This window comes from Miniopterus natalensis, chromosome 13, assembly GCF_054644295.1.
Source record: "Miniopterus natalensis isolate mMinNat1 chromosome 13, mMinNat1.hap1, whole genome shotgun sequence".
In the NCBI taxonomy this organism is placed as follows: Eukaryota; Metazoa; Chordata; class Mammalia; order Chiroptera; family Miniopteridae; genus Miniopterus; species Miniopterus natalensis.
The window spans coordinates 40876940-40902567 of NC_142093.1; the positions used below are offsets into that span (position 1 = coordinate 40876940).

Below are 25628 nucleotides of genomic sequence, written 5' to 3' on the forward strand. Positions count from 1 at the left end.
GAGAAGCTGACCCTCTAAAAGGATTAGAAAGGGAGGAACAGACACAAAACAAGCTGCTCTGGAACTGGGAGCGTTAACACCCATTGTCTTGATGGTCCTAAACATGCACTAAGTAGCCTATGCTGCAGCTCAAAATGAATGGCTCACAGCAAGACTGGTGAGTGGGGATGTGTCCAGTGACCCAGATGGGGCTTGGTCTCCATTACCAACTCCTCCGGACACACACACACACACACACACACACACACCACACACACACATAGGTAGGGAGGGGCCTAGTATAACAGCCATGGGAACCAGCAAACAAGGGGCCAGGTCAGGAAGAACAGGAGGACTATCTTCTCAGCCCTTCACACCTTTGTTCTGCCTCTTCTAGCCACTGCCTTCTCCAACAGCAGCAGCTTTTTTCTGGATTCTGTGTGCCAGAACCCATACCACTTCAGGCTCTCCATGGGGCATCTGTGCCACTTGGGAGCACTAGAGGGCGCCGCTGCCCTTCCTAGTGAGGAACACCCAGCAGTCTGCAGCTGCAGCCCCCAGGGCAGAGTCACCCCAAACCTCTGGGTCTGTGAACAGGCTCCCTGTGCTCCCAGCTGGGGATTCTGCAGCTACATTCAGTCAGTCCAGTTCTAGGTGTCTAACCTACAGCTTCCTGCAGTGAGTCAGCTCACCTCTCCTATTCTCCTCAGCAAGCCCTCAGCAAGCCTCCTGGGTAAGCACCAACAGTGGTTTTTTTCCAGGCCAGCCTCCTCATCTCAAGGCACACAGGCTCAGGGTGATGCTGACAGAGCTCAATGGCCAGGTTCCAAGCCTCTCCTGACCAAGGAAAGGTCCCTCCTGCCCTGTGCGGACACAAGGCCACAGAGCCTGCCCCGCACATGGGCCCTAGGGAGGGCAGGAATGCCCCGGGTGCCCTCCAACCAGCTGAGGACAAGCTCAGAATTCAAATATTAGAAGAACAAACATCTTAGCTTCCTTATGTTCATCAGTGACCCAACTTCTCTGGACTCTCAAATGCCGTTAGGAGACATGAGGAAGGAAAATGGATGCTGCAAGCAGAAGCAGTGACATCCCCAACATCACTCAAAGTCATGGCCTGCAGGTGTCTAAGCCCAAAGCCTGGGCAAGCACCTAGAAATGACCTCACAGAGAGATGTCCCCCTGGCATCTGTATTGCCCCAGAAAAGGCCCAGAGACACCCCATAGATGACAGCACTAAGCCCATGGTCTGTGCCCCTTCTGACCCAGGCCCTGGCAGATGCCATCTAGGTCTTCTGCCACCTCCCTCTCTTCCACCACCTACAAAGATGTCTGAGTTGTCCAGGGCCACCAGGCTTATCCTGGGTATCTGAGAAAGGCCCATCCTTTCTTCCTGATTTTCCCCTAAGCTATAGGTGGTCAGAAGTTCCCCTGTGCTCTTATGGGAGGGGATGGGCAGCAGGGACTGAGAGGATTTACTGAGCAGGGGAAGCAAAGGGTAGCATCATCTAGAGGCTGATCCACTCCACATACCTGTCTATGAGGCCACCAGCTGGCCAGGGTCCACACAGAGAAAGGCCTTGCATTTTTCTCCCTATTCCCCTTAGCAGACTCACAATTTCACAGGGAAAGAGAAGAACCAGGACCTCAGGCATCTTCTCCCTCTGCTGGGAAGAGGTTTAGGGACCTTCCCTCTACCCTATCACTTGACCCTTCACCACTGTGCCTAGCCTTCCCACCCCACCTCCTGCCCCTACATCCATGGAGGGGGAGGAGCAGGCTTGCTGAGAGAACAGAAACTGTTGCCCTTGCCACATGGATTAGGGCTGCCACAGATGCTCCTGTCCAGCGCTGGCCTCAGGCCCTTGAGAATGGGGAATACATGCGCCTATGGCCTAGGCCTGGAGCCCCACCCTGGGCCTGCTGGACAATGCAGCAGCTTTCAAAGGCTCTGAGTTAGAAAAGGCAAAAGGGCCAGAGTGGTGGTCAGGGGCTGTGATACTGTGATTTACAAGAAATATGTATTTCTCATATATATGTGCTCATCCACAGCTTCCAGTTCCTGGATCACAGCTTCCAAAACTCTTGAAATTTCCTGAGTGATAGCAGCAGTGGGAGCATTTTTTGTTATAATATTTGGTCTCCTGTCCTCAGTTCCTGAAAACACTTCAGAGCGACAAAGGTGATATGCGTGTCTATTATTCACAACAAATCCTTTCAATACAACCGGGTTTATGTTAATCAGGTGAGTTTTGGAAAGCACCTAATGGAGGGGCTGGTTGCCAAGGGAACCAACCATATACAGAGGGTTGGAACTTTCAGTCCCACCCCCAAATTTCTAGGGGTGGGGGGCTGGAGGTTGAATCAATCCCCAATGGCCAGTGACATAATCACTCATACCTATGTAATGGAGCCTCCACAAAAACCCAAAAGGACCGGGAGAGCTTCCTGGTTGGTGAGCATGTGGAGATTTGGGGAGCGTGGCTGCGCTCAGAGAGAGCATGGAAGCTCTGTGCCCTGTCCCCATATCACACCCTGTATATCTCTTCTATCAGCTGTTCCTGAGTTACAGACTTTTATAACAAACCCGTGATCTAGTAAGTAAAGTGTTTCCGAGTTCTGTGAGCTGTTCTAGCAAATTAATCCAACCCAAGAAGAGAGCTGTTGGAGCCTCATAGATACAGCTGGTCAGTCAGAAGCACTGACTTTTGACTGGCGTCTGAAGTGGTGGGGGAGGGGGACCTGTCCTGTAGGACTGAGCCCTTTACCTGTGGAATTTGATGATATCCTCTGAGTAAACAGTGTCAGAGTTGAGTTGAATTGTAGGACACCCAGCTGGTGTCAGAGAATTCCCTGGATGTGTGGGAAACCCACAAACCCCCACAATGGAACTGAATGCATAATTCTAATTGGTATCAGAACCATCATAGGAGCTCTGTCCAGGGACTGAGCTCAATAAAGGACTCCTGCATCCCTCTTTTGCATGGGAATAAGCACATTCAAAACAAAGATGCCATCATCAGCACTTGCCATACCTCGAGACCAAGAGACCCAGAGAGGGCCAGAGCCAAGGGTCTCCATGGACAGAGGGTAGGTTACAGATTTTGGGGGAGCTGCCCACAGCCTCTTGCCAGGGCAGGGTAGCAACTGGAGGTTGGCTGTATGGGGGGGTAGGCGCAGGCAGGGAGGCATCAATTACTTCACTTCCCTCTTTGGGGGAAGAGACCAAGGACCAGCTGGGGCAGCTGCAGGGAAGTAGGCTAGCTTCAGGAAGGGTGGGGAAAGTCAGGTGTAGTCGCCAGTCCCCACCTCTCTACCTGCCAAGGCTTTCTTACCTTGAGGCCAGAGGGCAGGAGGTGGAGGTTAGGAACAAAATTCATACAAATGGCCTTCCTGTTCTTCTATTCCTCCCCCTCTCTCAGGGGGTGGGTGCACCAACTCATGAAGCAAGGCCCACCACTGGAGAGTTGTGCTCAATCCACGGGGCCCTCAGAGCACTGTGCCCTTGAGGCTCACCTGCCTCCAAGTGCAGACAAAAAGCCTTGGCTTAGGGAGAGCCCCACTCAACCATGCAAAGCCAGAGCCCCAGCAGTCTGCCGAGGGCCCCATCATCAGCTCCACCCGCCCAGCCCCAGATCCAGGTTGCAAACACCCCAGCATTCTCCTCGAGGAGCAAAGCTAGTTTTGCCAAGGACGTACCTGGGTTTCTGAGTTGGTTCCTTGGCTTCCCTCAAGCCAAACCAGCTACTCTTGACCTTTTCCTCCCCGCCGGATGAATGATGGGGGGAGGCCCCCGGGGTGGGACCCCCCTTCTCCCCCAGAGAACCGCGGCGCCCCAAATCACTCCGACTCAGCCCCTGGTGGTGATGGTGGAAGAGGCCCATCCGGGGCTTCCGCTCCTCCTTCCGGGCTCCTTCCTTCTCTGCCACAGCCTCAGAGGAGGCCACCATGGGTGTGGCCACCTGCACTGGCTTCCCCTCTTGGAGTCGGGCCCCATCCTCCTCTCCAGAGTGGCTGGCCTCAAGGGCCAGGGCTTTGGCCTGAGTGCTCGGCTCCTCTGGTCCAGGCACTGCCTCTGAGCTGTTGGCGCTGCGGCTGCCTCTACCCCAGGAGTCATCTGCAGCCCGAGGTCCCTCCTCAGAGGGCCGAGAAGAAACACTGTGTAGGGAGCTGGAGGGTAGAAATGGGCCCGAGATTGAGCTGCGGTGCCGCAAGAGGCCCTGGGGCTCCTCGTTGTAAATGTGGCTCCCATTGACACAGAGAGAAGAGCGGGTGGCGGTGTCAAGGTGGCCCTGAAGGTCGTGAAGGGCCCTGGGAGGAGCAGCTCGCAACTGGCTGGCCTCGTCGCTGTGGGTCCTTTTGTGGGTGAACAACTTGGGGGATTGGGCAGCGTCCCTGCCTGAAAAGGAAGCACATGAAGGTTATCGCAGGGAAGAGAAGCCCTGTTTCCTGTCCTGGGGCCTCCCCTGCTCCCTTGATGGAAAGCCCAACCTCCACTACCCTCTGCAGTAGGTGAGGCCCCTCTCGCTCACCCCCTTCAGTGGACAGCCAGCTGCTGCGGCTGGGGGAACGGGTGAGGAGCTCGGCCCCGGGGCCCTGGTACACCAGGCTCCCACTGGCTGAGGACAGGGTACTGTCGGAGCCCAGTGAGGTGTTGGACTGGGTCAGGGACGACTTGCGCAGCTTGTTGCGGAGGAAGAAGCCTTTGGCTTTGCCCATCTTGCTCAGGCTGCCCAGCTCAGGATCCTCCAGGGCACTGCTCGGGAGGATAGCAGAAGCAGACTCCAGGTCATACTTTTTCTTCCCTTTCATCTTGTCCTTGATCTTGCTAAAGGGAGACCGTGGCTTGTCCTTTATGGACAGGTCAAACATGCTGGCGCTCAGGTTGTTACGAGTGAACTGGATGGTGACTTGGATCTCCCCACGTTCCTTCTCCTTCTTGCCTGGCTTGGAGTGTAGCTTGTACCACCTGTGAGAAGACAGGGAGGGGGGCAAGTTGGGCAGAGCTCTGGTCACAGAAGACGCAGGAAGCCTGGCCTCCCCTGATGCCAGTGACCTCATAGGGCCCCTCCTTGCCTTGGGGGCCATGACAGCCTCTCACTACAGACTCTTGCTCTGACACACGGGCCCTGCCTCCCAGGCCACAGGCATAGCTGAGAAACTATCCAAAATTCTTCCATGATGGAGAAAACCACATCTCGAACAGGGGAAGCTCCTTGGTGCTACTAGGCAGGCAGGGGTTACCACATCTAGCCCCTCCACCCCAGCACCTTCCCTGCAGCTGAGCCCTCCCCCCTACAACTGGCACTCTGAGGCCCAGAGGGGTAAGGCTGGGTCTCGGAAGGATTCTCACATCTCCAGTCCCCTGTGACAGACCTGCCACATTTTTCCCTGTTTACATCATCTCCCCTGGCCAAGTCTCCGCCAACGCTCTGCCCTGAGCCACTAGTGAGCCCAGAAAAGAACAGCTCACCCAGAGGCCCTGGGCCAGGAACACAGGAACACTAGCCCATGTACACACACCTCACCCACTCACTGACTCACCCCACGCCCCACCAGGAACAGCTCTGCCAGATGGAGGAGCAGACAAGATGGCACAAAGGGGTCTTCAGCAAGAGACCTGGGGAAGGGAAAGAGCACTCCTATCTGATGAGCGTCTACTGTGTGTTACAACGAAGTGCAGGGCTCCTCATCTCATCCCACTTACACCTCACATCAAGCCGTGAGTCAGAGACACTACCCCAATTTCACAGATCAAGAGGTCGAGGCTCAGAGGTAGCCACTCCTCTGAGAACAAGCTGCCAGGAATCCAGAGAGGGGAGACACCCCAGGTTTTCATCACCCCAAAGGCCGTGTTCTTCCCACTACACACTCCCTAGAGACCCCTAACACACATGCCCAGGGTGGGTGGAGCAACCCTCCAGGGAAGGTGTGTGCACAGAGCTCCTCCTTCTTCTGCTTCCCAAGTCCTCCTCCCCAACAGCTCGGACTCCTAGGGGAAGGCCCAGAAGGAAGGGCTGACCAAGCCCATTCTGGCTGGCCACACCATATGGCATCTGTGTGGAGCACCTAGACACCTCCACAGGCCCCCTTCCCAACCCAGTCACCCAGGTCACACTCCTGCCCATCTCCACAGATGTGAGTGGAGAGACTCTGCAGAGACTGAACCAGAAAAGTCTGGACGTCGGGACACCAAGCCTAAATGATGGGGTCGGGTACAGCTGGAAAACAAGAGTAAGTGAAAACCAGGCCCCTTTCTCACACTCGCACCCAAAATGTATAACCTCCCCGGCACATAAGAGCTCAAATTAAAAATCCAAAGGATGTGTTCCAAGATAAATTGGAGGAAGTCTCCAGAATGTAGGACAAAGATGAGGCGATTATTAGAGGTCGATTCAAGGAAGTACACCACCAAACAACTGGAGAGTCAAACACGGGAGCAGAGTTGGCTCGTGTGAGTGAGGGGCTTGGGAGTCATCTCTCCCATCCACAACATAAGACAAAAGCTGAGCAACCTGGAAATCAACAATTCACATGGGATTTTAGGGCAGTGGAACTATTCTGTACGATACTGTAATGATAGATACATGTCAGTACACATTTGTCATAACCCGTAGAATATAAAGCACAAAGAAGGAACCTAATGTGAACTATAGGCTCTCATTAATAGTAAAGTATCAATATTGGCTCATCAGTGATAACAAATGTAGCACACTAATGCAACATGTAGATAACAGAGGAAACGGGAGGGATTTAAGGAGTATAAAGGGAGAGCTCTCTGTACTTTCCCCTTGTTTCTCCATACACATAAAACTGCTCTAAAACGAATTTTATTAACTAGAAAAAAAGACAGAGAGAGTACGTGCAAAGAACACAAAGAGGATGAAACAATGACAGAAAAAATACAAGAAAGTTCTCCGTAACTGAAGGACATGAACAGCAGCCTGGAAGGGCCCACCAGCATGCAGCAGGATGAACAAAGGAAGACCCAGTCAACAGGTACCATTGTGTGGCTGCAGAACACCAGGTGTAAAAAGGAGACCCTAAAGGCTTCCAAAGAGGGGAGGCAGGCTCATACGTCAGGAATTAGAATAGCATCAGGTCCTCACCAGCAACACTGGGCACCACATGGAGCCTCTAAAGGCCAAGCTCTAGTCACTTTCCCCAAACCTGGCCTAGGCCCCATTTAGGGCAGGAAGATCCTAGGGGTTGGGGCAAAAGAGAAGTGTATGGCCTCCAGCCCCAAATCCCCCAAACCCAGTAGCTGGAATCAGCAAGCGAAGCTGTCTTTTGCTGGGGCATAAAGGCCAGGGGCCCTCAGCCCCAACGGTCATTCCACACTCCACAGCATTAGCCATGGTTACCTCGGGGAAGTGAGGTTGCAAGGAACTATCGCTTCCGACATTGTCTATTTTTGCCCTGTTGGAATTTTTTATACAGAGCATATATTGCTGTCGTAACAGGAGGAAGAGACAAGAAAACACCCATTCATTCCTGTCTTATCTCCTCAGTTGCTGAGCCACAGAATGGGCTGCTCGTTGGTCCCTCCCACCCGCTCCCATGAAAGGAAGGAGGTTGTCTCACTAACCCAGGGTGAGGCTCAGGTCCCCCGCCCTTCCCAACCCTCTCCTCTATAAAGTTACCTGTGCTTGTCCTGCTCTTCCCCAGGGAATTTGGGGTTCTCTAGACTTGCTTTTCAGGGAGGCCAAGAGGAAAAAGACTTTCCTCACCATTTTCTGAGACTCCCATCCAGAACACAGTGAGGTTGAGAATGGCCAGGACCTGCCTCTAGACCTCCAGCCACTGTCACCCAGCTATCTCCCTACCAACTTACCCTACTTCCCCCTGCCCACCAGGCCAGGCCTGAACTGGACCCTTCCTGGCACCTCAGGCCCCAAGGACTCAACCACAGCAGGCATTCTCCCAGGAGTGTAACCCTTATAAGCTGAGATGGCCACATCCCTCCCTGCCACCCCTGCTTCCTGCTTCTTCCTGCCTGTCCACAGGGCCCCCAACAGACCGGGGTCTGCCAAGCACTGCAGCACACAGTCCAGTTGAGGCCAGAAAGCACTGAACATTGCAACGTGAGCTAATGATCCCTCAGTGAAATGATGGAGATTTTCTCTTTACAGAGTCCCGCACACAGCAGAATCCAGAGCAAACAGGCTCTGAGCATCTCATCCCTGCAGACTGAGGCTCCCTCGGGGAATGAGACAACAGAGTCCTGTGGCCCAGTTCAAGTCCCACCTCCTCTAGGAAGCTCTCTCAGCTGCCACCATCCTGACCCAGTCTATCCCTCCTCTTTCTGACCAGGCATATATACTTTAAACCTAACTCACTCTGCAACCAAATCTAGCCACACTCCACTCTGACCCCCTGGAATTGTCATTCCCAGGTGCCTGGGATCTCCCCAGCTAAACAGTGTGCCCTGTGGATATTTACTGAGCATCCCCCCAGGCACACAGCTCAAAAGTAAAGAAACAATGCCTGGCAGTAAAGCCATGAGATGTTATAAGCCCTCAGCAATTCACTGCCCACCCTCCCCCTCTCCTTTCACCCTTGCTCTGCCCACCCCTTGCCCGGAGCTCCCATATGGATGCATGTGGCAGCACATCTGGGCCCACCACTTATTGCTGTGTAACCTCCACCTACCAGGTTACTTCCCTAAGCCTCCGTTTCCCCGGCCATCCAGCGGGCATACCACCCTATTGGGGCTGCTGAGAGGACAATACACGCAAAGCGGGAGTGATGTTCATCGGGGCTTCTCACACTGCAAAGTACTAAAGGATCCCCGGGTCTGGTTAAAATGCAGATCTGACCTCGTGGGTGCAGAGGGGCCTGCAAGGACCATGCCTGGGCAGAGGGAGACATGCGATGGGCTAGAGAATCAGTGGAGCTTGTGTCATTGTGTGCTCACTGCGTGCCAGGCTCTGTGCCTCTTTCACTATCCACACAGTCCAGGAGACAGCGTCCATTCTCTCTATTCTGTGGATGAGGAATTTAACTTACAGAGGAGGTGTGTGCCTTGCCCAAGGTCACACAGCTAATAAGTGATGAAGTCCAAACTTGAGCATGAAGATGCCTAACTCCAGCCCATGCCCTTAGCCTTTCAGGTGAACCATTTCTCATCAAGCTGAATGCAAACACCTGGGCCTCCAGACACCTTGAAGGGCAGAGGCTGGAAAAGGGCTGAATGTATATCACAGACTCCAAAAGAGGCACAAAGATGGGTATGAAGACTAGAAACCTGTTCACAGGGTTGGCACAATCCAGAGAGGATGGAGCCCTGAGAGGTCACTGAGAAAACCTCTGGGTTTTGTCCTGTCCCCAGGCCATTAAAACTTTGTCTGAGAGCAGCCTCCCCAACAGCCATCAGAGTCCAGAATTCCTGAGGGCTGACCATGGGAAAGCTCTTAAAGGGCCCTGCTCAGCCACGATATCTCCCCCACATTCCCACGGCCTGACGAAGTTCAGCAGGCCCAGTGTGGACTTAGGACTCAGCCTTCAGTCTCCCGCCAGGCTGGACCCTCCCCACACACCACAGGGGCAAACGACAAAGGTGGGATGCAAGGAGTAAGGGACTTGTTGCCTCACCTGTTATCAAGACCATGGCCCTACTTACTCCTGCTAGTGGACTCCCAGGTCCACCACACCCAGCTCTCCACCTAGCTCTCTGGGCACGCAGCTGGGCTGAGTTGCCACACAGCATAACTGGAAAAGCCCAACACTGGGTGGGCCAACCTCGGGCAGACGTCAAACACAGGCAAGTGCCTGGGCGGTTCCTGTCAGAGACTGGGGCAGTGGGGGCCTTGACAGCCACAGGCCCAGGAACACCTGACTCATTTCCAGTTCTAATCAGCCCCACTTCAGCTTATGACTCAAATAACCATGGCCCTTCCTGAGCCCCCCACATGGTTTATTTCAGAACCCAAACCCAAGAACCATCTTTGTCTCTTTTTCCCCCTCACAGCCCACATCAAAACTTCAAACTCTTTTAGCTCTACCTGCAAATTACAGCTAGAATCCAACCCCTCCCACCACTGTTGCCTATAGTGCAGTCCACCGCCATCTCCTGTTGGACATCACAGTTCCCTGCGTACCTGCCTCCCTGCCATCCATGCTCCACCCAGCACACAGGTGAGGTCAGAGCACATCACGCCCATTCCTCAGAAGGTGGAAATGATCCATCTGTTGGCTCCCAGCTCCCCTGACTCCGTGTCTCTCATCCCACACTGGCCTACTTGGTGTCTCTAAACCCAGCAGGCATGTTCCCACCTCAAGGCCACTGCACCTGCTTTGCCCTTTGCTGAGACAAGGGCCTAGATCTCAGGCCATGATTCACTCACTCATGTCAGTTCTTCTGAGTCTTCCCTGAGTGCCCCAACTACAGCTGTCCCTTACCTGTTTTTTTTTTCCTGAAACATACTTAACACTACCTGCCATGTGGTAGAGCAGTAGAGTAGCAGTACCCAGGTATGTGTCCATGCACGTGTGTATGTTAGCATGCGTGCATCCCACACAGGAAAATAATATATGTATGCACGGCCATTTAATGTGTGTCTTCCCCTGCTCTACAGGCAGCAACTCTATTCTGCTCATCTTTGCTTCCCCAGCACTTAAAATAGCGGACACTCAAATATCTGTTCAATGAACTAACAAATTAATCCATGAATTGACTTAGGAGCTGGTTTGTCCCTGTTCGCAACTGAACAGTTGTGAACCATCAGGAGTTCCCAAAGAGCAAAGAGAGGGCTCCCTGCCCACCATCCCCCAACAGGAGCCTCGTAAGGAAGGGGCCACAAGAGCCAGGCTTCAAGGGGACAGTTCCCAAAGGGGACCTTCTTTAACCTTGAGACCCTCATCCCCCATCTTTGAGCTAAGAATCTCATTAACTTCCCTGAGAGAGAAGGTACCAACAAGATTTGGGAAGTGCCCAGACTCGTGAATGAAGATGGCTATTGATCCCACTCTAGCCATCACTAGGCCACTAGTCTTCTCATAGTAACAACTTCACCTCTCATTTAGCACCTATTATATGCTGGGCACTTTGTGTTACTAACCACTCAACATACCACATTATATCCCACTGATCCTTTTAACAGCCCTGTGAGGTGGGTGTGGGAGGCTGACCCTGAGTGGCTACCAGCATAGACTTGGGAGCCAGGCTGCTAGTTTAAGCCCAAGCCCCACCACTTGTGGCTTCATGACCTTGGGCAGGTCATCTAATCACTCTATGGCTCAGTTTCCACACCTATGGGGGCAATGGAAGTCCATTCCTCTCATAAAACTCTATAAGGAGTATGTAGATTATGTGTGGAGCACCCAGAGAATAGGGACTGGCACATGAGAAATGCCACACAAGCATCAGCTCATATGTTTTTGTAGATGCAGACACAGGGGCACAGAGAAGTCCACTGGGTTAAGACACATACTTATTTTCAGTAAGTAGGAGAACCAGGATTTGAACTCAGGCTCCCTCTCTCCAGAGTCCCGACTTTGATCACTGCACTAGACTGCCTCCCTCTACAAGTACTACACACACACACACACACACACACACACACACACACACACAAAAGCAAGCGGCGGGCCCAGAAACCCGTGTCCCTGCCCAATCAAGGAATCTAAAGTCACTCCTTATTTCTCCAGAGCAAGGGGTATGTTTTAGATGAAAGAAAAATTACATCTTTATTTTCCCTCATCTCTAACTGAAATTTAGCATCTCTTCCCATTATGAATTTTTGCAACAGTAGTTGTAGAGTAGCAGTACCTATTACTGTGTCACCAGGAGAAACCAGGTACTTTCACATCACATTACAGATGTTACAGATTTAACAAAGTATTGTCTCATCACTACTTTGAACTTTAAAGTTATTAGTCCACCATTGAATCACATTATTTAATACAGTAATAAAGCCCATGTTACTTTAGCAAATGTTCTAATATTTGATAAATATTCTTCAATATCATTGATATACTTTATAATCCTATGTATTTGAATATCTTGTTCTGAGAAGAGGTCCATGGCACAAAGGGGCTAGAGTAGGGAGGGCACAGAGGTAGCAGAAGGCAGGTCTTTGCCTTTCTGCCTCAGTGCATGGCACCTGGGCTGAGGCCTCGAGGCAGAGGACAGGCACTGCTCCCAGATTCCACTCAGGGGCCTGGGAGGGCCTGACAAGGCAAGAAGCTGGCCAGTGGCTGAGACTCCCTAGCGTCACGCTACAGTGGTCAGCCTGACCCTCACACACCCTGCATGCCAATAAAGGTGACTCCAAAGAAACAAAAACAGCCAATTGTACCTGCTAACTGGGGCTTGTTTTCACTATGACCCCAATGCCACAATCTCCAACTTCCCTGGGGGTGGTCCCTTACCTGCTACTGCTGCAACCCGCCAGGTCTGCAGCTTTTCTTTTTTGGCTGTGGCTGCAGCCCTGGCCTCTTGGGAGACTGGCCTTACCTCAGCCTAGGGAACAGCTACCACCATTATGGGGATGAGGGCCTGCAAAATTGACAAATGCAGAATCGAAATCCACCTGCTGAGGAAAACAGGCCTCAGAAGAGACAACTGTGCTGCAAGAAGGAAAAGCAAGGAGCCAACATGAAGGAGAGGAAGAAATCCTGGCTGTCTTCCCTTCCCACCGCATTCTCCACACGTAGCTTCCCTAGGGAGTTAGTACAAACAGGGGCAACGTGGTTCCAAAGGCCAAGGCAGGGAAACAGTAGATGCTAGGGACCTGGCCAGTGTGGTTCAGTGGTTAGAGCGTCAGCCCGTGCACCAAAGGGTCACAGGTTCAATTCCCGGGCATGTACTTGGGTTACAGGTTCAATCCCCAGCCCTGGTCAGGGCATGTGCTGGAAGCAGCCAATCAATGTGTGTCTCTCACATCAATGTTACTCCTTCTCTTTCCCCTCCCCTCTCTCTTCCCCCCTCCTTCCCTCCCTTCCACTCTCTCTAAAAATCAATGGAAAAAAATATCCTCAGGTGAGGAATTACCAAAAAAAAAAAAAAAAAAATAGATGCAAGGAAAAACTATAGGAGAAAACACCAAAATACCTAAATGTCCATAACATGGTTTGCTGCAGATTTCCAGTCCAGGCCAGCCACTGGCCATTTCAAGTGATGCTGTATAGATTCAATCATTTGCCCTTGGAAGACCTGCAGCCTTCAGAGACATGCTACCCTGTTCCCCCATCCCAGGCTCATGAGGCCCCACAGTTTCTGCTTTGGCAGGAAACTCCTGCCATGTAAATGACTAGCATCATGCACACTATCCTGGGGCAGGGTGTGTTTTTAATTTGAAAGTCATCACGAACTGAAAAATAATGGCCAAAAATGGTCATTCCTGCTATTCCAGCCTTCCATTCGTATGCAGAGTGACCAAATAGTTGAAAGGGAAAGCTCTTCCTTACGCTGTCTTCCTGATAGACACAGGAGAAAAGGCAGAACTGGAGAGCTAGGTGCAATCTTCATCAATGGGTACTAAAACTACTGGGAGAAAGGGTGATGAAGAACTTCATAAGGGCTGAGTCGGGCTAACGGCCCAGAACCCTCTGCTTAATCTGGGCCTCACTGAAGGTGAAATACAGACAGTGAGGCCATGAAGCAGAGTCAACCACCCCACAGAGAGGGCTCCTGCCGGGGGGTGGGACCTGGGAAACACGACTTCCAGACCTAATGCTGGGGTTGGGGATGCTGGAGAATTGGGGTGCAGGGTATCATCAGGAGCCCTTCGGCCAGGGCCACAGTGTGGGGTCTTCTCAAGGACAAGGGACCCAGCTCCTCTATCAGGGAAGGGTTGAAACAAAGAGAGGAACTGTTACACTGGGAGACCTAACACCAGGCACAGTATGGGAGCCCTGTTTGGATCCTGGCTCAGCAAACCACCTATGAAGAGACAGTTCTGATATCAGGGGAACATAACTATGGACTGGATATTGGACGGTTATTAAGGAGTTGTTGATTTTGTTTGTGTAATATGGCATTATAGTTATGTTTTTTAAAAAGCTCCTGAATCTGTTGGAGACAGCTGAAAACATGTACTGAAGCATTTAGGGAGTGATGATTTACTTACACTCTCCACTGGTACCACCTGGGACTAACAGAGGGTTTATATTAGACCACTGAGGTGGTCAGGGGGTAGCCTTGGGCCAGGACATAGGCTTTTTCTCCCTGTCCTATGACTGAGCCCAGCTTCTGGTCTTGTCCTGAGCCTTGTGCTTGTGCTAACCGCCTGTTCATGGCCACAGCCCCTAGCACAGGGCCTGGTACATGGGATCCTGACCCCGTCCTGGCACAGGTAACTAACTCGCCAGTGAAATCTCACCCAACCAGTGGAGGCTCTGGTTTATAAAAGGCAGCAGCAGCTATAATAACAGTCCAGAGCAGAGGTAAAAAGAACAACCTAAACTAGGACACGAGCAATGGGGAAGGTGGGAGGGGCCGCTCTGGCAGAGACACTCCACCCTGCACATTCATGACTTACTGACAGCAGGGACTGTTACCCACCTTTTATCCCCTACAACCTAGGGCATGATACATGGAACACCTTCAAACACCTGCTGGATAAGTGAGATGAAATCCACAGAGCTTGGCTAGTCCCAAAAATAAGGTGAAGAAAAAGATTATTTTTAGGGCATAGTGGGAAGACCCCAGTGGGCTGGAAGACAGGAGACCTGGGTTCTACTCCTGATTCTGACTCACCAAGTGGCTTTAATCCAGCCATTTCACCTCTGTAAAAGGGGGTGATAAAATAAACCAGTTAGAGGCAGAAAGAAGTGCCAACTAAAACTATTATTACTCAGAATTTGAAGAAACATTGGAAAACCTTTCCCCAGAGTCTCCCCCATCCAAATACCTTCCCTCCTCTCCAAATTCCCCCACAAGCAGTTGTCCTTATATACTATCGGACTGGAGATGTGTGGCCAGCAGGCCAATCCCCTTCTGGCTCCCACATCCACAATCTAACCCACCCTTTGATTTGGTATCTACAGTAGAACTGCAAGCCTGACACAAGCATAGGACAGGATTTCGCCTCTTATCAGGCCAGACGATGATTCTTATCGCCCACCCTGGCAACCTGCCTGGCACCAACAGTCCCCAGGGACAGTCCTGTAGCCCAGAACCATCACTTTATTAGTTGCCCCTGTCTCTGCGGGCATGGCTTACTCAGCTCCCTGCAGACCCAGCCAGGTCCGCCTCCCTCCCTCCTGGGCACAAACATCTTGGCTAATACTCCTCTCCTCAACCCTCCTACTGCTGGAGGCTCCAAAGGTCTGTCACCGTCAGCTGCCTCAGACATGGCCATGACTGCACTCACCCAGCAGAAAAAATAAAGCTATAAAAATGCCAGGAGACCAGTCTAACCAGCACAGACAGCAACAGAAAGTATCTGTAACCAAAAGCGCGGTGTAAGGGAAAAAGCACTGGGCTTGGAGGTCAGAAATCTCACTGCCATTAATGAGTCATGTGACCTTGAACAGGTCATTCTACCTCCTGAGACCCCAGTCTCCACATATGTAAAAATGGGGGTCACCCTGCCTGCCTTCAGGGAAGAACAAAATGAGGTGATGCTGGGAAAGCACTCAGAAAACTAGGGCAAACCACACATAAGACTTGGATTTATTGTCTATCAAGGGCCTTTTAAAGGCTGTCATCAGCCGGATGGGAGGGAGGTGGCCCAGGACCAACCATCCACAAAGGAAGGAAAGAGCCAGCAAGATGACTTCTCCCAGGGGGTCTTTGGCAGAAAGGAGAAGGCTTTCTACTTAACCACACACCCCCTGCCCAGTTTGCTCCTAACGCCATATTCACCCCAAACAAGAGTCTTGGGTCATAAAGGTCAAACCTAAGTAGCGCCCTTCCCCTCTGCCAGGGTCTCCTTTGCCAGGGTCTCATTCAGATTAGTACAGGTAGAGACAAACAATACACATCCCTTTGTAGGGAAGTCAGATGACCACAGGTAGAGGCTTGTGTGTGGAGAACGTTGCATTTGTGTGAACAAGAAGAGGAAGGGGTGAAAACACACACTGCGTTGGCTTTTAGAGGCACGGAGCAGCTTTGGAAGGTTACACAGTAACTGGCAATGCTGGTTCGCTCTGAGGAGAGGAGCTGGGTGGCTCAAGGTCAGGACACAGGACAATTTTCATCATGTATCCTCTGTACCTTAAGAATTTGAACCAGGTGAACTCCTCAAAAATAAATAAGAAGTAAAGGCTGTTTTGCTGAGAGAGGCACATAAGAAACTAAGTTTGGCTCCTTTTACTCCCTACCACACTCACCTCCACTTCCAGAGGGGCAGTCTCCCTCTCAGATATTTATTTACCCAGCCCCCTACAAGCCTCACCCGGCATTCAAAGTACCGCCTCCCCCAGGAAGCCCACCCTGATCACTCTAACCCTGGTGAGTTTGCCCTTCTTCTGACCATTTCCTTCTCTCACACTTTTTATATGCTGCTTTGCAGGTTAATTATGCTTCCTGTTTAAGTTTTGTCTCAAACATTTTTTTCACTCTTTTAGGGAAAGGGCTATACATTTTCTCTCTCTTGTTTTCTCAAAAGTCCTGACCCAGGCACAGTCATGCCTGTCATTGCTTCCCAGATGTCAAACAAAAGAAAAAAAAGCAAATGAGCCCTGGCCAGGTGGTTCAGTCAGTCAGAGCATCATCCCATACACCAAAAGGTTGCTGGTTCAATTCCCAGTCAGGGCGCATACCTAGGTTGCAAGTTCGATCCCTGGTCAGAGCGTGTACAAGAGGCAACCAATCGATGTTTCTCTCATTCTCTCTCTCTCTCCCCCCCCCTTCCTCTCTCTCTCAAATCAATAAAAACATATCCTCGAGTGAGAATTTTTAAAAAAGCAAACTACTGCATCTACATTGCTGTAGGGGGAGGAAGCAGATGGCTTAGGAGGTTCTGTCACAGTGAAACAAGCATATGATGTCTTGGGAAAGATCAGGAAGTCTTGTATCTGCTGATGCTCATAGGCCCTGCTCTACTGCATAAGCCAAGGGAAGCAAATCTCCAAGTTGGGGGGACAGAGTACAGGAGCCAAGGCAGAGTTTCTCAGGCATCCCCTGACTCCTGAGAGACACCCTGGTGGCAGTGATGCCTTCCTTCCCAAAGTGCCAGGCAATACCCCCATCCCAAAACAGACACACAGACACAACATACATGGAGCCACAGACCAGACACATTTATCCCAGTCAGCTACAGCCTCACAGCAGAGAAGCAGGTTATGCTTACAGAGCCCCCAAGCCTAATCAAACCCGAGGTCTGCTTTGGGGAGGAGAGAGGAACCCTCGCAGGACAGCTGCTGAGCACTTGATCCCATGTTGAGCTGAATCATGGGAGACATGGAAGGAAACTGAGGTGGGCGGTACAGCCTGGTGGTGAAGAACACACAATGCGAAGCCTGGCTCCAGCTCCTGGCTCTACCGTGTACTATGTGCCTTTTGAAAAGTCACTTGGCCTCTCTGTGTTTCCCCATCTGTTAAACACAGCAACAGTACCTGTATCTCTAGAGGTTGCTATGAGCTCAATTCAGTCAAGTCCTCAGAACAGTGGCAGCACCTAGAAAGGGCTTAATGGATGATACACTATACCAACAAGGCAATAATAACCTCCAAAACAGTGCCACGAGCTGCTGGTGTGGGAACTCGCAGAAGGTGGAGTGGCAGACGGGTTCTCTGGCGGGCAGACTGAGAGGTCTTTGGTGTACGTCCCCTCCTCAAGAAGGACTTCCCTGACCACAGGTGACCCCATGGCTCTGTCTGCTCTGAACATCTCCAGTGCTCCCTGTCTAGGCGCCAAAATACAGCACCTGGCAGTGGTCCTTCCTTCAAATGTGGGTGTCCAGCCTCCTAACAAGATCATGCCCTCCAGGCATGGAGGCTGGGGTGTCCATATCCCCCATGGTCCCTCTTGGCCTCTGCCTAGACACTCCAGAAAGGCCTTTGGATTAGACTGTCTACCAGGTCCGTAGATAAGCCTCAAGGCCCCCCCTCCCATCCCAGCTGAAATGTCCCCTCTCACTAAAACCCCATAGGGACTTCCACAGAAAGTGCCTTGTGACGCACACAGGGCCCCAAATGCCATCTCTTCTGGTGCCAGGGCCTACCAGGAGCCACACAGAGCTCCACCCTCCCTAATTGCTGAGTAGGGGACAGCATGTCCCTCTCCCTCCCCAGCCTCAATTTCCAATGTCTAAGCACTCTTCTAGCTCTGACATTAGAATTCCAGGATTGTGGGCTTGGTTTCCCTTCCCTACCCCCAGGTGAGGTGAAGGTTAAGGTGGCCAGAGACAAAACCCCTCCCTGTGCAGCTCCTCTGAAAGGCTGCCTCCTGGGAGCTGAACTTTCAGGGTCCCTGCTTGCTCACTGCTCAGTGATGTGAGGCCTGGGCCAGCACCACACTCTGGGCCTCAGAATGACCTGCCGAGCCCAGTTCTCCTGTCTGGTGGCCATCATTCTTGAGGGAAGACAGAACATAAGGGGTCCTCAGCCAGCTCAGTAAGAAGCAAAGCAATCAGACTCTTCCCTGACAGGGCTGCCAGTCCACATCGTGGACTTATTTTTATTACTTGGCCACAGCGAAGGGCAAAGCTTCTGCTGCTGCTTTTTTTTTTTTTTTTTTAATCCTCACGGAGGATAAGTTTTTTTATTGATTTTAGAGAGAGGAAGGGAGAGAGAGAAAATCATCGATATGAAAGAGAAACATCAATCGGTTGCCTCTTGTATGCACTCCAACTGGGGACAGAACCCACAACACCTAGGTATGTACCCTGACTGAGAATCAAACTCGCAACCTTTTGGTACATGGGATCACGCTCCAGCCAACTGAGCCACTTGCCAGGGCAGGGCAAAGCTTCTTCATGACCACATTGTTTTGCAAAAGAGTAAAAGAAAAAGAGCACTGATTCACAGAGAACACACAGAGCTCCCCTCATTGTGTTAATTATCTGTCCCTGAGTGGGGTGGGGAGGGCAGGGGAAACATCTGGACAAGGCAAGAGAGTCATAATACCATGTGGCAGCAATAAAAAATGAGGTGACAGCCCCCATCAGAGGAAAAGGACAGTCCTCAAGGTCACTTGGATTGGAGGTTCTGCTAAGTTGTGCCTGTCCCTGGCTGCCCACAGGGAGGTGAGAACAGGGCAGAGATGGGTCCCACCCAGTGCCAGATGCAGGGGAAGAGGAAGATGTCGTGCCAGCCTGGAGGAGCCACCCAGTCTGACGGGGAACTCACTTCCTACCCCTCCCCACTCCCCCAGACACTGCTGCTCAAGCAACCCCAAATAAAAACTGCCCATAACTAAGGGAGATGGAGCCTCCTGTGTCCTAATGACTGGCTTCTAAGTACAGCCACACCCTCCCCTGGCAGCCAAAGGAGACTTCCCAGGCAGTCCCACCGGCCTCCAATTCCAGGTCTGGGGCTGGAAGAGGAGCCATAGAAGCCAAGGACCCTTGTGCCTCAGCTGCTCCCTGAGGAGCAGTCACATCTGGAGAGAAGGTGGTGGGGTCATGTGCCATCTGCCCACAACAGTTCTATGCTGGGCATCTGGAGGCTAAGGAATATGTGGATGCCTTCAAAGACTACCCCAACCTTATGGCAACAGGCTGCATTTTCCTTAGGGTGCCTCTCCCAGTGCCCCCAAACCCACTCTCCTTAAGAGGTCTCAGGCCAGAGGGCTCTGGTCTCAAACCTAAGTCCTCCTCAGCTACAGGCCTCCCAGAGGCTCCCCATAAAACCAATGGCTCTGTCTGGCCAGAGCTGACTGAGCCTCTCCAAGGCGAGGCCACGGTTAGCAGCCTGCCCATGGTCACAACAGTTTCTTTGGGATGAAAAAAAAAAAAACTGGACTCAACCCAAATTAAGCACACAGCCTCGGCTTTCCCAAGGGGCCAGGCTCTAACCACTGATCCAACAAGCCCAGGACAGGGATTCTTTTTTAAATTTTATTTTAAAGGAAGGGAGGGAGGGAGGGAAATTAGTTGCCTCCTGTTCCCTGGCCCCAGGGATGGAACCTGCAACCTGGGTATGTGCACCAATGGGGAATCAAACCTGACACCTTTCAGTGTACGAGATGATGCTCCAACTGAGCCACACAGGCCAGGGCCGGGTCAGGGGTTCTTTAAGGCAGGACCATTTTACTCCACACAGAGCACCCACTGGAATGTACTAGGAAGGGTGCTGAAGGCAAAAGCCAGGAAGGAAATAGTGGGGAAGCATCATCAGAACCATGATGACTCAGGTACGGCTGAAGGGAAAGCATTATAACCAATTTCCTTGTGTATTACATTAAATTTTGTTTTGAGAATTTCTTTAATTATTTGGAACGTCTCCAGTGAAATCTTTCACCTCAAAAAGCACCCCACTGACAAAGGATCTTTGGGGGATGTTGAGACGTGTAGCACCCCAACCATCACCATCAACACACAAAGCAGGGCCCTGAGAGTAACCCCAACACTAATATTTTAAAAGCTTGCTATGGTTCTGGAACTACATTAAGACTTTCATAGATGCTCTCTTATTTTATCTGTGTAATTCTATGATTATTATCATGACCTTTGTAAAAATGAGGAAACAGGTTAAGTAACTTGCCTGCTAGTAAATCATAGAACTGAGAGTGAGAGCCCAGGCTCCAGGTTCCTAGACCCTGTGCTGTCCTGCCTTTCTGTAAAGGTACAGGCAGCTCCCAGCAAGGCTGATGGGGAAGAGGGGGGCAGGCTGATCTAAGCCTGGCTTCAGGACTGCAGGCCCCCCAAGCCAGCCCTAGTTCTCGAACCTCTAGAAGTAAAGAGAATGGTGGAGGGCTGCAAAGGGCCATTCCATTTCATCAGAAGCTCTCATACTCCTGTGTATAGCCTGCCCCTCACAGTCCTCGGGCTTTCCCAAGCTCTAAGTCCTATTTGATCTTCCCCCATCATATGAGAGGCTCTTCTAGGACAGGGAATGTCTTCCAGATCAAAACTACCAGACATTGTTACCAAAACCTCCATCACCGCTGTTCACTGATCACCAACCATGTCCAGGAATTGCACCAGAAACTTTAATTGCATTTTCATTTCACCCCTTATATCAACCTGTGAAGGTGCAAATTAGTCCCATTTTAGAGATGAGAAAACTAAGGCACCAAGAGTTTACTTGACTGGCCAAAAGCTGGCAGGTTTGGGACTAGAACCTGGGCTGTGCCATTCCACAGGCCCCTCCTCTTAACCATGAGGCCGCCCTTCCCTAGCCAGGTCCTGTCTTGGTGACATAGGACTACCATCTGCCCTCTTTGAGACCACCACATCTGGTTCCTGGAGTTAGAAAGTATGATACTGTTCTTTTCTACCATTATCCAAAACTGAGGAGGGTACACACCGGTCCTCTCCATCTTTCCCTCTCCCCACTAGGCAATGTGCAGACTCACTGTCTTAGCAGCCCATACCAGAGTGCTCTAGGAAAGGCCACTAAGAGTGGCCACTAGAGCCAAAGGTGGGAGGTGGGAACCAGAATGAGGGCAGCAGTCCTCACTCTGTTGGTGGGCTTGCTGTGAGGGCCAATGTACTAAGATCAGCCCAATTTCACAGAATTTTCCTCTGCCCACCACAAGTGTCCCTGTCCTCCCTGCCCCCTCCAGGTTCTATAAATAATCCAGGTCAATGCATCAGAGGGAAAGGCAGTGAGTTGGGTGTGGAAAGATCCTGATGGAAAGATGACTCCTATAAAGTCAAATAAGGCTCCCATTCAGATCAAGGGGTAGCAAGTCAAATTCTCCAAGGGGAGCTGTCTGTCCTTGGCTGAAAACAGGCCCACCTGGGCCTACAGGCATAAACAGCTCAGCTGAGGAAGATCCACAGCCCAAGAAGAGAGCAAGGGCAAGAACTGGAAAAATAAAAATAAAAAATTAAAGGCCCCTCCCCAAGTCACTGACCTCACAGAAGCCCCTCCCTAAGAAACAAAGGGGCGGAATGAATTTGGGGACAGGAGCCTCTTCAGAAAAAAGAAAAGGCTAAGAGATCCAGGGGAGAGCTTTCAACCCCACACCCACCCCCTTCGGCTTCCTGAGCCAGGAAGGAGGGAGAGGGCTGAAAAAGGGAGGAAAAAAACAAAACAAGGGCCAAGCTGTACCACATGATCCCACACCCAGCTACCAAACAGCAAGTCATGAGGGAAGGAGAGGAGAAGGCCAGGGGAGGGGGACATGGAACCAGGTCACAGACCTGCAGGGAACCTGCTTTCCACCCCAGGCCACAAAGAGCCATGAAGGCCCTTCCCTACCCACATTTTGAAAAATGTTCAAGGTCAGGTCCTTTTCTATCCAACTCCTGCTTTTGTTTGGGTCTGCACCAGCACATCACTCTCCAGCCAGCCTTCCTACATATACTCAGTTGGACGCCATTCTACCCAGGCAAACCTTTCCAGTACCTGTCCCCACCTATGGCGCACCCCTGCCCTCATCCCCTTATCCTCCCCATCCAGGACCATGAGGCCCCAGGGAGGTGTCACCCCAGTGGATGAGTGATCCACAGCAGGTTGTCAGCCCTAGGGACTGGCCTCCAGATACTGCCCAAGCCCAAAACAGGAAACAAGGCTCCAAGTCTGAAGCCTTGATCTTCACACAGGGAAGGTTAACCGCTGCCAAAATAAATGATTACCAAAAAAAATAATAATAACCCACTGGCCCTTCTAGGTGGAAGTGGCTGGGAGATTATCTCTTGCAGTGCATTAACCACGCTGTTGTTTCCATCTCAGGCAGGACAAGCAGGAGCCTGAACACTGATTAAAGTGTTTCCTCCCTTTTACTTAGAGGTACTTGTGTTCTCAGACCAGGCCAGGGACACAGAGGGATAGGGTCCGGGGGTATTTTATCTCTAGGTGGCAGAGGGCATCCCAGTTCCAGACAAGAAGCAGATGCCCTCGCAGTCTCTAGGTCTGGTGGGGCACGTCGGTTGGATCTCACCCTGGAGGACACACTGCACCTTCCTTCCCCCACAGGGTGAGGCGGCACCTCTCCACGCCCCTGATGGCCTGGCTTGGGTCAGGTGCCTGCAGTTCCCCTCCCCTTCCAGGAAAGGGAGACAACCCCGGAGGCCTCAAGATTTTCCTTCTTGAGGTTCCCACAGTCCAAGAGCCTCTGGATCCCACTCCTAAGGTTACTTGATCATTTACAACTAACGCTAGGCCACCATTCACACCTCCTGGGGCCTCCCAAGGCCCACCAGCGGCCAAGCACAGCACAGCGCGCATGTTTGGGAATGGGAAGGGGACCCCAAAATGCTTAGAACCAACTTGTCGGTTTACGCCCTTGAGCGCGAGGCAAAGGGCGCACGGCCCAGGCCAAGGTTCGGGGTCCCGCTCTCCCACCCGCCCCGCCCGGAGAGGCTTTGGACCGTTTGCACCCCCGCGCCCCTCACTCACTGTGTATGCTGGGCGCGGCCTGCGCCGAAGACCTCGTCCAGCGCCACCGTGGCCTGGCCCAGGAACTTGTCGACGCCGATGAGCGAGCGGTGCATGGTGGTGAGCACCAGCTCGCAGGCGGCGGAGCCCGCGGCCCAGGGAGCGGGGCCCGCATCGGACTCCTGCGCCCGCAGCAGGCCGTCCAGGGCTCCGGGCGGCAGCTCGAAGGAGCACTCCTCGCGCCACTCGGGGCAGCCCGGGGTCTTCTCCACCACCGACGTGCTGTACTTCTCGCGGCCCACCTGGATCACCGTGTACGCGTCGCTGGTGCTGCCCGCGCCCGAGCTCTTGCCCCGCAGCCCGCGGGCCCGCAGTACGGTCACCTGGACGTGCGTGGGGAGCCAGCGAGAGGGCCCCGCCGCCGGCTCGGCGCCCCGCACCAGGGCCATGGCAGGAGAAGCGGCGGCCGGCGAGGGCCGGCCCAACCCGCCGCCAGCACCGGGACCAAGCGATGTGCTGGGCAGCGGCGGACGGCCGTCAGGAGGCAGCTCAGAGAACCGCCGCCGCCCGCACCTCCGGCCGCTGCAGCTGCGGGCCGGGCTGAGCCGAAACGGCCGCCGCCTCCCGCCGCCTCCCGCCGCCCCACCTCCCCGGCCTCGGCCGCGCCGCGACGTCAGCGCCGGCCGCCGGCGCCCCGCCCCCTCGCCCCGCCCCGGGCCGACGACCCAGCCCCGCGCGGCGGTGCGGCGGCGGTGCGGCAGCGCTGCGGAGGCGCCGGACCCCGCGCCCTGGCTCAGGCCGCCGCAGACCCGCGGGGCGCAGGAGGGAGCCGGACGGAGCCTCGGGGTGCGGGGCCTCTGCAGAGGGGTGGGCGGGGCTCCCGCATGGGCCCCGCCCAGGACTGGGGCACCGGCTAAACCCCGCCTGCCTGAGGGCCAGCGCGACACCCTTGGAGGGTTCTGAAATGCCCGCTTCGCGTCTCCTGGCCAATCCCGAATCTTCCCTCAGTGTGTCCCCGCTCTCGCCCTAAAACTGCCCGGGCCCACCCATCTGGGGGTGGCCACCCCGTCGGCGCGGGGTGGGGGTGGGGCGAGACCCGCCGCCCTCCTCCTCCCGAGCGGCGCTCCCCCTCCTCCAGCCCGCCCTTGGCCGGGAAGATGCCCGGGTGAAACCAGAAGCGGCTCCCACTTCGCCGCGTGACGGCCCCCGCACCAGTGACCTGGAAGCAGGTGAGCTGCCTCTGCCTCCAACCTGCACGGCGGCGGGGACCACGGCTGCGACGAGCCCGCGGCGCGGGAGGCGGGAGAGCTGGGTTCGCCCTCCGCGGACCCTGCGGCGCAGAGAGAGTGATGAATAAATGAGTAACCGCATCAATATTTAAGTGTTCCCTCGGAACGCTCGAGCTCAGGCGTCACGAGTTGGGAGAAATTACAGGCCCTGGTGGGGGGCTTAAACTATTACTTCCACTCATTAAGTGCCTACTGTGTGCAAAGCCCTGGGTATTACTTGCACGCTTGGCTTATTATTAATAGCGATAACAGTGGTTAATAATTATAGATGCTGAATTTCGGCCAGTACTAGTTTGTGCTCTTTATATGCATTACTTCATTTTATCCTGGGGGAGTAACCTTGTGGGTATGGTTTTTATCCCTATTATCCAGAAGATAAAATTGCAATTTAGAGAGGTTATCCTGCCCAAGATCCTTAACTGGCAGAGTTAGGATTTGAATTCACACAGATGACCCCAAATCCTGCACCTTTTTTTTTTTTTTTAACTTTCAGAGCCTATACTTAAAAAAAAAAAGTGATACAATAAAGTCAAATAGGACAGACATGCATATGATGAAGAGCAAAAACGCCGTCTCTATCCTTGGAATCAGGGATGACCACTTATAGCCGCTTGTGTTTATAGGCCTGGTGGTTACCTCCATATCTCTATATAAATGCTTATATAACTACGGATTTATCAGGACTGGCCATTATTATTGTTTTCCTGCTATGATAGATAACAATTTAGCTCACTCACACCCACTTCCCTTTCTCAATTTTATATAGTTAAGCTATTATTTTTAGTTCCTCTACTGGATACCTTTTTACTGGAAACCTTTATTTCCTCTTGGGGAGACTCTCCACAGTACTGCTTGTCTTCCTGCTGTGAGAGGACGATGTCGAAATCCCCACTCTCCAGGCCACGTCCTCCACCAGGAACATGGATGTAGGAAACCAGTACAGGAGACCTATGGGAGCACACCTGCCACAAGCCCAATGC

General features: G+C 52.6%; 1 protein-coding gene across 3 annotated transcripts in view; it reads right to left on the reverse strand.

Annotated features, from left to right (window-relative positions):
* The window catches only part of RAB11FIP5 (RAB11 family interacting protein 5), a 35279-nt gene extending 11312 nt beyond the window's left edge, over positions 1-23967 (reverse strand). For all 3 annotated transcript variants that reach the window (XM_087823635.1, XM_087823634.1, XM_016202499.2), the window contains exons 1-3: positions 23381-23967; positions 4512-4948; positions 3679-4378 (exon numbers count right to left, since the gene is read on the reverse strand). In XM_087823635.1, the coding sequence (XP_087679761.1) occupies positions 3679-4378; positions 4512-4948; positions 23381-23808 (1565 nt within the window). In that variant the 5' untranslated portion in view covers positions 23809-23967. The remainder of the gene's footprint in view (positions 1-3678; positions 4379-4511; positions 4949-23380) is intronic.
* Positions 23968-25628: the final 1661 nt, after the last annotated feature.